At 34.9% G+C, this 14,362-nt stretch overlaps 1 protein-coding gene across 8 annotated transcripts in view; it reads left to right on the top strand.

Annotated features, from left to right (window-relative positions):
• Positions 1-14,362, top strand: part of cc2d1b (coiled-coil and C2 domain containing 1B) — a 167,405-nt gene that overhangs the window by 115,771 nt on the left and 37,272 nt on the right. For all 8 annotated transcript variants that reach the window (XR_011357855.1, XR_011357856.1, XM_069938670.1 and 5 more), the window contains 7 exons: positions 585-657; positions 2,477-2,592; positions 5,465-5,648; positions 6,060-6,232; positions 8,497-8,625; positions 9,433-9,491; positions 10,287-10,403. Coding sequence is in view for 6 of the 8 variants with exons in the window: in XM_069938670.1 (XP_069794771.1) it covers positions 585-657; positions 2,477-2,592; positions 5,465-5,648; positions 6,060-6,232; positions 8,497-8,625; positions 9,433-9,491; positions 10,287-10,403 (851 nt within the window). In the remaining 2 variants the exon portion in view is untranslated. The remainder of the gene's footprint in view (positions 1-584; positions 658-2,476; positions 2,593-5,464; positions 5,649-6,059; positions 6,233-8,496; positions 8,626-9,432; positions 9,492-10,286; positions 10,404-14,362) is intronic.

Genomic DNA, 14,362 nt, shown 5'->3' with positions numbered 1-14,362 from the left:
GTTTCTTAAAGATCGAGTGAATGTGGTGATATGTACATACTATTCTATGCTGTTCTGTGTATAAGTGGCTGGCCCACTCACTGATGACTTGATCCCCTATAACCCCTCCCCTGTAACCTGGCCATAAAGGTTGACCTCCCTACCTCCTTCATTCATTCGAGCACATGGAGTTGGGGCAGCTGAAATCTAATGCGTATCATTCCTCGCTCACCCTTTGGAGTCATTGATAGTGCGTATCACCTCAGAGGCTCTTCTTTCCTTCCACCCTTCAAAAAAATGTACCGGGGATGGTTGGGTGTAATTGGGTGACATGTTACCATGCTGAATGTCTAAATTTAAATTAATTTAAAAAAAATATCTGAGGACTAAATGGATAATGATAAGGTTGCAAAAAGAAATGAGTAATTTGACAACCCTCCCACAGATTTCTTGGATACAAAAGATTTGGGAGTTGCATTCAAAATTGGTTTTACTCTTTCAGAGATATTTATTGCATAGATGAATATCCTCATATGCTTACATTATTTTTATATTATTCATAATGGAACGTTTAATCAAGAATTTATAACTTTTCCTTGTTACAGCAATATCATGATGTCATCAGAGCACATAAAGCTGGAAGAAAAGTGGATTTTGGAGATCTTCCAATACCCCCAGGCAAGTATTTGTATATTCAAGAAATGCTTACTATCTACACTCGTTTGAGCAAGTGAGTTTGTACTTGATGCACTATGCAATATATTAAGACTACAGTAATATTAGCACGTCAAGCACTGAGATTGACTTTTACTGTGGAAAAGTGGTAAGGTGACATTTGTTGATTAATTTGATTTACGCCAACTTCAAAAATGCTTGCATTTGTACAGAATCTTTTCATAACCTCTCGCAGCCCAACACATTTAATTACTATAAAGTTATTTTTAAAGTGTGATTATTGCTGAATTCCATCAGTAGAAGATTTAATAATGTGATTTAAGAGAAAAATATATTAGAGAGAAATATATCAGAGATAAATCTATCTTTTATCTCCACCTGAGAAGACTGGTGCAGCCGTGCTATGAAAGATGCAGTTTCACCCAATGTTGCTTTGCAATGTTACCTAGATTATTTTTAAGTGGCATTCTGGAGTGGAACATGAATGTAAAACATCTTTAACAATGCTAACAATAAATCAAGGCTGACAAAATTAAAGTGGAAGTTTTCTGGTCATCCTGATGCTTACATAGAATATTATAGCACAGTACAGCCCCTTCAGCCCATGATGTTGTGCTGACCCATATATACCTACAAAAAAAATCTGTCCCCACCTCATAGCCCAATATTTTTCTTTCTTCCTTGTGCCTGTCTAAGAGTCTCTTAAATGCCCCTATTGTTCCAGCCTCCACTACCACCCTGGCAGTGCATTCCAGTCACCCACAACTCTCTGTGTATAAAGAAAAACATACCCCTGATGTCTCCCTTAAACTTTCCTCCCTTAAATTTGTACAAATGTCCTCTGCTGTTTGTTACTCCCACTCTGGGAGAAAGGTGCTGACTGTCTACCTTAACATAATCTTGTAGATCTCTATTATGTCACCTCTCCACTTCCTTTGCTCTAAAGAGAAAAGCCTTAGCTTTGCTAACCTTGCCTCATAAGACATATTTTCCAATCCAGGCAACATCCTGGTAAATCACTTCTGCACCTTCTCTATCGCTTTCATGTTTTTCCTATAATAAGGTCATCGAAACTGAACATCGTATTCTAAGTGTGGTCTCAAAAGAGATTTATAGAGCTGCAACATTACCTCATGACTCCTGAACTCAATCCCGCAACTAATGAAGCCCAGCATGCCATAGGCCCTCTTTAACTGTCCTATCAACCTGCATAGTGACCTTAAGAGATCTATTGATTTAGACCCTAAGATCTCTTTGTTCTTCCACATGCTTAAGTAAGTAAAGAAATGGACTTTTGCGCAATATGCATCGTGGACAATTTAGACGAATGAATGAATAACTGCTGCTTTGTGATAATCAAATTGTGCAGCAAAATTAGCATTATGATATTAGCAAAACTAGCTACTCCTAGACTATGCCCACAATTTTGGTACTATTTTAGACAAACAATTTCATGCCATTGATGTTTTACAGCAAACCAACCATTGATCACTAGCTGGTTAAACTTTGTATGAAATAATGAGTCATTAAACTTATTGATGAGTTACAGTTGATTGAAAATCTAAAGGTAAGTTAAAATGTAGATGCAATTCTGCAGAGGAAGACCATCAATGTAATATCTAGCATAGTTTCATTAACTCAGTTTTATGGTGGTTTAGGAGTTCTTGAAAGAGAATATTTGTTAAAAGTAAGGAACTGAAAACTAAGTGAATCAACAACAAAATTACGTGAAACTAATGGGCAATGAAAATTTAATTGGTAATTAGTAAAGAATATCCAAATTATTACCAGTTGTCTTAAAATGCTCATTGTCTTGCTGTAGGATTTCCAGCCATACCAGGTGTGGGCAGAACCGGAGATCCTGACATTGCTGGTACGCTTCAAGCTGCTTCCAAACTAGCTGCAGCAGAAGTTGAGGTGGAGGAGGATGGTGATAAGGTACTAGATGTAGTTAATCCCAAAAGCCATTGCTTTTATTGATTTAATTTTCTTCAGATGCTATGCTTACTATCTTCAAGAATTCATCCATAGTTACTGTTCTTTAAACCTTAGCCATGATGTTTTATTGAGAAATTTTAGAGGCTTAAGATTCTCTTTCCCTAAGCACCCACTCCACACAAAAATAGAGATGTGCACATTCTCAGGCAGTTTGTATATTATTATCAATTTTTTGTTGTGTTATGGTAGGGATTTGGAGGACAGCATATTTGAATCAAGATAGAAGAATGAGTATGAAAGGAAGGTGGAATTATAGGAACAGATTTCAGTACAGGACATTGGAAGTCACTGCAATGAAGTAAGATGGGAAAAAGCATTTTAGAGTAGGATGAAAGATGCGTCATGTGGAAGGGGAAGGGCTAACATTTTTTCTAATATTCAAGTTCCAATGTTTCAAAAAGTAAGTTGCCCAAATTTTGACAGATATTAAGGAGAGGATGCTACTTTAGTTTAATATTCACATTTTGAAGTGGAAACCAAGAGTTGCCTTTCTGTTCTAATAAGATTTCTCCAATTTTGAAGTCTTATTTCTGAGAATAAGCTGATGCAGTGTTTGAATTATTAGCGAAGATCATTATTAAAAATATCAAAGAACTTCACACATCTAACAGGTATTACTTCTTTAGATGTCTCTCATTTACTTCAAATCAAAGATGAAGCTAAGGGCACTTGCATGAGTACAAGCTACACCTCCCCTTTTGTTGGCAACATGAAACAATCTTTATTCCCAGCTTAACCTGGCACCACTACCCATTTGCTCCTCCATTGCATGGTTGTCTGTATTGGGGCTGCTTCCTGCAACTGTGAAAAACCTGTCAATTTTATCAACCTTGCTGCGAAACGCCAACCTGATCTGAAATTTAAAATTTCTGATGTTTGTTCTTCCCCCCCACCCCATGACCAGACACATTCTACCCTTCCCCACGCCTTTCCGCCTTCTGCAGTAATCACACACTTTCCATGATTCCTTTGCTCATCTCTCTGTCTCTGCCCCCCTCTACCCCCCTTAATCCCTCAAGAAACTGCATAGGATTATGATTGTTACTCAGTCCATTGTCAAACCCCCTTTTCTACATCACCTCCATCTATACTTCCTGCTGCCTTGGAAAAGCTGCCAACTTATCAAAAGACTCGTCTCACACTGCTCACACTTTCTTCTCCCCTCTCCCACCAGGAATAAGATTCATGAGAATGACATCGCACTTCAGCAGCTTCAAGTACAGTTTCTTTCCTGCTGTTATCTGAGTAAAATAATGTTGCCTTTGATGTATATCCATTGATATTTCACTGTAACTCTGAACTTTGTACTGTTTACCTGTCTTCCTTGTTCTATGATATATGAGATGTCTACTGGTCTGCAAAACAACCTCTATCACTGCAGCTTGGTACTTGCGACAATAAACTTAATATTTTGACAACAAGTATTTCTAAAGACAAAAACTAGATTGTTCAATTTCTAGTGCCTTGAAAACTCATTTCTCAATGTTATCAATGTTATATTCTTCTCATCCCACTCTACTCAAAATTCCTTTTCCACTTGAATCTAAATCCTGCTATGTCCTTGTTTGAGTTTTAGTCACTTGTCAGTAATAAAGTAATTTTTTTAAGCTGGCTTCTCTATTCCCTTTCAGACCAAGATACCCTTAGTCTTAATCTTGCATTTTTAAGTAGTTGGTCCTTTAGCTCAGCAGCATCAGGAGAATCTAGAAAGGGCAATGAGGATGGTTATGAGATGTAAGAGACTTTTAGTTATTAATTTAGTGTTAGGCTATGGTTTTAATTACATGGAATATAGCTTTAAAATGCATAAATTAATTCTGCACAAAATATACAGGTTATTTGAGCTAGATACACAAGAGAAGACTTGCAAAGTATAGGAAATGAGAGCAAACCAGCTTAGGTAACAGGAAAAACTATTTATTTAGAAAATACTAAATCCCCTGTATGTGCTGAATGTGCTTCGAGTCTAGATTTTGTGCTGATATCTTTATATTTATTCCTTGTGGGAATACATTTGCCATATATTCATGGGAGTTTCCAGAGAAGGTCATTGGAAGGGTGAAGGAATTTCAACTTGAACGTTAGCTCTTTTTCTTTTTTCACAGCTGCTACCTGACTTGCTGTGAATTTACAGCATTTTCTATTTATATTTTCATTGGAAATCTTGAATAAAGCTTAGAACCCCTTGAAGGTTAGAATGTTGGGCTTTGAGGCATTTTAATGAGAGAAAGTGAATATATTTTGAGAGAATGTAAACAGCAAATTTAAGTTTTATTTTCTGTAATCTAGAGTGGGAATTCACAGGAAGTAGTCCTGTGCATTTTAAATCCTGTGGAGTTTACACAATTAATTGAAGTAGAAAAGAAATTTCTCAGAGATTATTTCTTGTATATTTCTCTTGAGCATTTTCTTTGCTTTTTCTGTGTGATGTTAATGTTTGTATTTTGTGCCATATTAGAACATAACAGCTTGATGGTCAGTTGATCTGTCCATTTTCATAATTGTTTCAAGAAATAGATTAGTAGATATTCTTAATGAAGGGCAAGCAACATCAACTTGGTAATTATCGAGGAAGGTAAAATGGAACACGCATTACAGCTAGAAGATTCAAGAATGACTCTGACCTCTTTTTGAATTAATTGATATTTTATGTAGAGTTTGATATGCTGAGGCTTGGACTAAACAAGATTTTAAAATTCTGTGTTTCTTTATTTCATTTAAGGTGTTTTGCTCATTTTGTGGATTTGAATTGAATTCATAGAAGCACAGTAACCTACTTGAACATTTTTAAAAATTGTGTGCTTTACTTTAGAATGGAACTCCTCAATCTGCTGTTCATTCTCCAGTTGCAAAGATATCAGCAAAAGATGTGGACCATATGGTGCAGACAGCTGGGCCAACTCTGATCTTGCCAGCTGTATCTGAGGAAAGGCATTCCCTGAATCCCATAAAGAAACCATTGCCAAACGATCCCCTAATTCAACAAAGTGCAATAGGTATATTATATTTTCTCTTTGGAGCACAAATTATTTTGCTTGAGTAAATAAAGTGCATGGAGCATGATAAGTAGAAGGACACCAACATAACCTAGAGTTCTTCAGTGTGCATAAAATGCTAAGTATCTATATGACCTAAATACTGCTGCCTGACTTGAAAAATGCTTCTGGCATTTTTTTCTTGTGTCACTCAATAATGTCCTATTTCCCATGTTAGATAAAGTTATCAGCTAAGTTGAGGAGCAGGCATTTTTAGGCTTTTAATTTCATTGTGAGATATTGTTTCATGAGCTTTCAGGGAATTCTGGAAGAATAGTAATTGAAATTAGAGGTTCCCTTGTAATTATAGTATTTTTTTTGAGACCAGTAATTTTCAGTAGTTAATTCATTTAATTACTTATTTTTTTACAGCACAGCAACAGCTGGAACTTCTTCAGAATCGAAAGAAGCAGTACATGAAAGCCGCTTTGCAGGCAAAGCAGAACGAGAACTTGGAACAAGCAAAACATTTCATTAGAACTGCCAAAGGCCTTGATCCACTGATTATGGCTGTCCAAAATGGGAAATCAATTGATATTTCTAAGGTTGGGCAAAGCTAATGCCCAAAATTGTAGAGTAACTTTTTGTCATCATGCTGCTGTCTCTTAAAATATTTTGAAATAATAAGGGGCAAGATGTAGAATTTATCCTCAGCTTTTCATTCATTCAGTGTACACTTGCCTTTGTGCAACATTCCCTTTTTGAGTTCTGCCATCTCTCTACTTTCTATATCTGAGACTAATTACAACCATCACATTTGATTAAGAATTTGGCCACCGCAAATGTTTTGACTCTCTATCTACCCCCCTCCCCTTTCCTTCCTGCTATAACATTTATGACATTTTGCTTCATTAAAGCTGAAGACAGAAATATAACTGTCAAGGTGCAAAGGTAACACCAAATAAAAAAGTTCTGAAAATATGGAAGATTGGGACTGCAGATACTGGTGTCTAGAGAAATAAACAAATCACTGGAGGAACTCCAAGTGTTATACATTATTACTGGAAGCAAGGAGATGGTCGGCATTTCAGGTCAAGACTCTACATCAAACAATTTTTCCTCCACAGATCTTGGTTGACCCACTGAGTTCCTCCAGCAGTTTGCATGTTAAGAATTGATCAGATGAATCCCAAAAATAGAGAGGTAAAGAGAGTAGAGAATAGTAGCATAGTGGTGTCCGATACTGACCTTTACTGCTATTCATAGAGTTTGGACATTCTCATTGTGACTGACTTCCTGAAGTTATGTTGGTAGGTACATTACTGCTTAGGTGGGAAAAGGGTCAAAAGTGACAGACGTGGGAAAAAATTAAGAGGGAAATAGGGGAGACGGAATGGAACCAATTGGTCCAAATAAGTTAGAAAGAATGGAAATCAATGATAGTGCATAAGCCGGGGGAAGAAATGTAATAAGGAGAAGGATTTGAGAACATGACTCCTTCTATCCAACAGTGTAGGGTGGTGCAGCAAACAGGAAATGTAACCAGTTCTTTCTATTTCCAGTGAGTTGGTTAGACCACATTACCAGGAGCGAATTATGTTTTTGAACACAGCTGAAGAATAGTCCACAGTTCTAATTGTATGCTGCCACAAAACTGTTGAGAAAATAGAATAACCAAGTTTCTAAAGCCATTTGAACTAAGATGAATCATTGAAGAGTTTGGGAAACATTCATTCTCAGTTATGTGTTGAAGATCATTAAAACTCTTGAGACTGAAATATACAAAACATTTTGGAGGGTGGGGGGAAGGTCAAAGCAGGGAAATCTAAATTGGGGAATTCCAATTAATGAGTGCACTTAGCAATGTCCAAACTTTATCAGTTTTAAGAGAGTGAAGATACACAATCAGTGAAAATGTAATTACTTTATGCAGAGGACAATTATGTGTGAAATATTTGCCCGGATTTATTTCTTTGGATCCCTGCTATCCATCATTCATGTGATGGAACTTGGTAATATCTACATCAACTGCAAGTGTTCATTTATGATGCTAATTCTGCCACTGTGTTGCTCAATATTGCCTGTAAGAATGATGCATGACTGATTTTGTCCAACATTATCCCGTGATAATTTGATACAACTCATTATTAACACAATTCATTATTATCACAAGTCATTATTAACACAGCTGAGGTCATCATTTTTGGCACTTGCATTGTTGACAATCATGTCAGTTAAACCTGATGGGTCAAAATTGCTGGCCTTGAATTCAGCCTTTTATCCCTCATCACCAAAACTACTGTTTCCACTCTTAAAATGACATCCTGGACTTGTCTTCAGTGGCAATGAGTCTTATCAGTTTATCACCTGGTTGATTACTTTCTCCAACAAGTTCATCACATCTATCCCATAAATTCACGTGATTTTACACTCCTGTGACATGGAATCTCTATTTCAAAATATTGCACGCAATGATAACCTGGGCTTCATTTACTGACTGTCTCTGTTACCAGAGATTCACATATCTTCATGAACTTGTATTACTTTCCAATCGTACATCATAGCTATTATCTCTAGTGATCTTCAAATGTTGACATGCCTTCATCTCCATTTCCCTAGAATGGATAATATTCACAATCTCTATCTTTAGAAATATTTGGACAAAAATACTGCTATATTTTTTCAGTTTTACTTGTTTTTATTTCCTCTGGCAGACAGTCAGCCTTTTCATTATGAGATCAGCCGTAAGTGAATATTTTCTACTGGGATAATATGGGAGAAAGAAGAGGGAACAAAAAAAAGTCATAACTAAAATGGTAATATTGTTATCTTCTTCTGGAGGCACATTGAATATTTTTTCCTTTTCCAGGTTCCTTCACCCCCTGAAGATGAAGATGACAATGACTTTATAATAGTACATCATAAAGATGTGCAGATTTCACCAAACATAGATGGGGTGTATACACACCTGACAAACCTTCTGAAAGAACAGTATGAGGTATTTGATGTCATATACTGTGAAATGCAAACATAAATGGTAAAAATTGTTTAATTTTTGCATGCCAGTTAATAGATTACATTACAAAATGCTTGCCTTGTGAAGTATCTAAAATATCTGCTCTCCTCATTGTTCAGATTCTGAAAGAAGCAAATCATGAATGAAAAAGCTGTATGTCGTTCACCAAATAGGAATCAAGATTCATGATGTTTTGTAGAGAAGCGGTGGCAAAAAAAAGACAATTTATACAATTAGAATAAAGGGAAGAGGATTAAAATAAACATAAATAGAAACAGTAGTGTCATTCAGCCTCTTGTTATGCTCTGCCATTGAATAAAATGTCTTATCTTTTCCTATTTTCCTGCATTATTTCTAATCCCTGATTTCTTAATATCTAACAAAAATTATTGATGTGTTAAATATACTTAGCTACTTAGCCTCTGCACCTCTTTTGAGTAGAGTATTGTTAAGATTCATTGCCTTCAGGATGAAGAAGTTTCTTTTCCTCTCTATCCTGAATGCCAACTCCTTATTTTGAGGGTGAAAGAAAATATCTGTGTATGTATCCCATAAAGACATTGTGATAACTTCCTGTTTTCAAAAAATTCTAAAGATGATAAAATATGATTTTGTATGCAATGTAAACTGTTTTAAAAACTAATACAAGACTCTTTAGTTAAGAGGAGTAGACAAAAATATTCTGAGCTGTCCTGCTGGAATTCCATTGTTAGATATATTTTGGTTCTTTGTGCTTTCCTGAAACTATTTTCCTTCCTTTCCTAATGTTTTTTTCTGTCTTCAATCTAGAAATGTATGTTATATTCCAAGCAATTTACACACCTTGGTAACGTGGCTGAGATGACAAAGTAAGTGCAAACATTGACCTTGCCTCATTTGGCACATGTGAATAAAAGTGCAATTCTGTAAACCAAGTCTGTAGGAAAAGTGCTAATAATAAAGTAATATTTTCAATGCAAACAGGAATAAATCGATTACCGTATATTTTGGCATAGAAGTCGAGTCGTGAATCCCTAAAAAATTCTCAAAAAGAAGGGGGTCGACTTATTTGCCGGATATTCTTTTGAGACCTTAAATTCACCAAAAATAAAACAGATTGAAGTTGATATGGCATATAAGTCAATGCTGCCGGTGCTTCCAGTGCTACCGCTCCCGGACACCTCCCCCCTGCTGGGGTCCACCATAATCGCTCCTACCTGGGATCCTGCTTGGTAGGCTGAGGTTACTGCTCCCGTTTGGAGCATGATGTCGTCATTCTAGCTCTGTGGACCATCACCACTGCTGTCTGGTAGGCTGAGGGTTTTTTTTACTTAATTAATTTACAGCTTTGTTACTTGCAATGGGGGTGTTTTAAAAAATGTTGGGTTGTTCCTGGAAGGCCCGCACAACCTGAAAAATGGGGGTAACTTGTACTCCGGACATAACATAAAACCATTAAAATGAGGCTTAAAAAACAGGGGTTGACCTATCTGTCAGTCGACTTATATGCTGAAATATGCAGTATGACTCAAAGCAGCAGAGCAGATTTGAATACTCATATTGGCTTATCAGTATCCTTACATAAAGTATCTTTTGTTATGCTGGAAAAGGGAAATATTAAAAGCTTATAATGTGTGTGAAAATGTATTTTGCTGTTTTTGTAGATTTGAAAAGATGGCTGTTGATTGTAAAAAAAATCTTGAAATCCTTAAACTTGGGCAAGCTCAAGGCTTGGATCCACCAAAATACCACTTTGAAGAAAGGACACTTAAAACTGTACAGTATGCATCTTTATTTTTGTACTTTCTTACATCACAATATTTTAAAGAAGAATTCACTTTTTAATGTTTAACTAGAAAAAAAACTGATTATTGAAATTGACAATATCTCTGAGGATATTCTTAGGGCTTTGTTATAAAGGCGTTGCCATATTTTAATCAGTTCCTGAAAGCATTTTGTAGGAGGATAAAGAATGTTGAGCAAAATGCTGCCCACCACATGGTTCTAACCACTTACATTTTTAATTCTTCCAAGGAGGTAAACGGGGTTTTCGATGTTTAGGGAAAATATCAATAAATTTATTATACCCACAATTTGTAAATGCGGGCACTAAATTTTCAAAACTACTTCATATTTGTTTCTTAAATTATAAGTAATCTCAAGAGAACATAACTGCATTTCTGTGTTCCATTGCTCCATACCTAGGTGAGAGTCTGATTTCCAAGTTACTGCTATACATTTTCTTGCTACTGCTAATGCAATCTTTACAAATTTTGGTCTTATCCCTCCATTATTACTAGTAAAAATAACTTTGGATTTTGTCGTAATTTAATTCCTATAATCTGTTCTAAAAAAGTTCCCAAATTTATCCAAAAAGGTCTCACTTTAGGGCAGGACCAAGTAGAATGTTTAAAAAGTACCTATCTCCTGGCAACATCTAAAACATTGATCAGATAAATTTAACTTCAATCTACTTAATTCTGTGGTGTAAGGTATAATTGATGCAGAAAACTCTATTGAACTAATCTATACCTAACATTTATTATATTTGTCATACTATCTCAACATATCACCAACCAGATTTGTTCATCAATATTTAAATCCACCTTCCATCTCTGTCTGGACCTATGGATCTCCTGCTTAGGAGTTCCCTTTTGCAATAAAGTGTACATGGCTGAAGTAAATTTCTTTGTGTCCATTATGAATCAACATCACTACATTTCAATAATGACATATCTCTTAAATATTGTCTTAGTTGATAATAACAGAAAACTATTATTTTGTATCCTTATCTTTTAATTGCTCGAATGACATTAAATTCCCTCCTTTATAGTAATCTTCTATATATCTAATTCCTTTACGTGACCAAATATTTAAAAATTGATTATCCATTGAAAATGGAATAAGACCATTTTGAGTCAGAAGCATTTTAGATAACACGAACCACCCGCCCTCCTCGTTCCAATTTTAGTGTTTATCTTATTCCAGGTATTAATCAATTGTTTCAACAAAGGGGTTTCCATCTCACCAGATATTAATTTCGGTTCGCATTTGTATATAAAATCATCTGGTATTCTCTCTCCTATTTTATCAATTTCTATCTTAATGCATGCCGACTTATCTCCCTCTTCAAAAAATGAAGCAAGAAACCTCATTTGAGCTACCTTGTAATAATTTTTAAAATTTGGAAACTGTAGGCCTCCTAACTCAAAGTTTCTTGTTAGTTTATCTAAAGAAACCCTCAACAGCTTATCCTTCCAAAGAAACTTTCTTACATATTTATTTCATTTTTGAAAAAGCATCTGTGGTAACAGTTTGCAAGAGATACTGTACTCTAGGAAATATGTTAATTTTAACACAGTTAACTCTTCCCAGTAATGTTATTGGCAATGCCATCCACTTATTCAATTTTCTTAAATAAAGGTGAGTAATTCAATTTATATAGATTATTTAAGTTATTATCCCTAAATATTTTATTCCATTCACCAGCAATTTAAATTGGGTATCTCTTTGGCACTGAGTATAGTCCCCTCTAATGAGAGGCATAATTTCACTATTGTCCCAATTTATTTTATAGCCAAACTCTTTCCTGTATTCTTCTTCTTTGGCTTGGCTTCGCGGACAAAGATTTATGGAGGGGGTATTCTTCTAATCTTAAATATAATATACAGAGTCCATAATTTTGAAAAAATCAAATTTTTTCAAAGTTATGGGCTCTTATGAATATATACGCACCGAATGTGGATGATGAAAAATTTATACAAGAAACATTTCTGAATTTGTGGGTATTTCAACTTTTGTTTAGACCCAGTTTTAGATAGATCAATTAGAGTAATAACAAGGGCAGAGGCAGTGAAAGCCACCTTGGTGTTAATGAAAGACTTGAATTTAATAGACACATGGAGAAGAATCCACTCAAGAGAGAGAGATTACTCTTTTTATTCAAATAGACATGATTCTTATTTGAGGATAGATTTATTTTTAATGTCAGCACATCTCCAAGGTAGAATTAACCAAGTTGATTATAAAGCAAGAATCCTATCGGATCATTTCCTCTTTGTTAATGACAGTTACAAGGTCAGATAAAGAAGAATCAGTTTATAGATGGAGATTTAATTCAATGCTATTAAAAAGACCAAACTTTTGCAATTTTTTTTTCAGAAGTCAAATTCAGATATTTTCGCAACCAATTATTCAGTTAATAATAATTTTATTTTATGGGATGCATTGAAAGCATACTTAAGAGGACAAATTATGTTACATTTCTAAAATTAAGAAATATTAATAAAAGAAGTAGAACAATTGGAGAAAGAGATAATATATTTAGAAAAAAATTTTCCAAGGCGGATGTCTGAAGAAAAACGTAGACGACTTATCATTAAGAAACTTCAATATAATACCTTACAAACATACAGAACAGAGAAAGCAATAATGAGACTAAACAGAGATACTATGAGCTAGGAGAGAGGGCGAATAAGGACTTTTCTTGGCAGTTGAAAGCAGAACAAGTTTCAAAAACGATTAATGCAATTAAGATGGATTCGAATGTAACTACTTTCAAACTTCAAGAAATTAATGAATCTTTATTAAGCAATTTTATTCTAAGTTATATTAATTGGAGTTGCAAAGAGAAATAGAAAACTTTTGTCACAAATAAGTTTACCAAGGAAGAGCAAGTAGAAATGAATGCCCCCTTCACCCTAGCAGAAGTGAGTGAGACATTGAGCTCATTAAAAGCAATAAATCTCTGGGAGAAGATGGTTTCCAGGCTGAGTTTTATTAAGAATTTAAAGACTTGTCGATCCTTCCTTTTATGGAGGTATTAGGTCAGGTGGCAGGAACGCACACTCTCCTGTAATCTTTTTCTACAGCAATAATAGCAGTAATACCAAAAAAAAGATATGGATCCTTCAAAACCATCATCATATAGGCTTCTCTTATTGTTAAATGCAGATAATAAGATAATTGCAAAAATTTTAGCGAATAGGCTGACAAAACTTTTACCAAAGCTGATAAATATGGATCAGACAGGGTTTATAAAAAAGAGACAGTCTGTGGATAATGTAACTGAACTACTTCGTGTAATACATTTGGCACAAAATAGAGGAGATTTAAGTGTGGCTGTGGTTTTAGACACAGAAAAGGCATTTGACAGATTAGAATGGGACTTTTTGTTTAAGGTGTTGGAAAGATTTGGGTTGGAACAGGTATTTTCAAATTAGATCAGAGCTCTATATAATGGACATAAAAGCTAAAGTTGTTAAAAATAGGCAAGTTTCTGCACCATTTCATTTAACATTCAAGAATGTCCATTATCACCAGCTTTATTTATGCTAGCGATAGAACCGCTTGCAGAATTCATTCGATCTGATCCTGTTATTCAGGGATTTAGTTAATCAAGAGGAATATAAGATTAATTTATTTGGTGATAATGTTCTGATTTATTTGACAGAGCCAGTAGGCTTGTTATGCAAATTATATTTAAGTTTACAAAGATGATTATTTTTTTGAATTTTTATTTATCTTTTCTAACTCAGACTGTTCCAATAATTCACAATGCAAAATTCATATTCATCAAGTAATTCTTCTGCTTTATGCCACCTCCCCACTTCAACAGAAAACAACCAAAAAACACACTGACCATTTAAATAAACACATGAAAAGGCAAAAATGCTTATTTAACATAAAAAAAACAAGATGCAACTAACCGAAAACAAGTAACAAATTAAAAAGGAAAAAG

Source organism: Narcine bancroftii, chromosome 5 (assembly GCF_036971445.1).
Source record: "Narcine bancroftii isolate sNarBan1 chromosome 5, sNarBan1.hap1, whole genome shotgun sequence".
Taxonomy (NCBI): Eukaryota; Metazoa; Chordata; class Chondrichthyes; order Torpediniformes; family Narcinidae; genus Narcine; species Narcine bancroftii.
The sequence above is the reverse complement of the archived record's forward strand: the minus strand, read 5'-3'. Positions and strand labels throughout refer to the sequence as shown.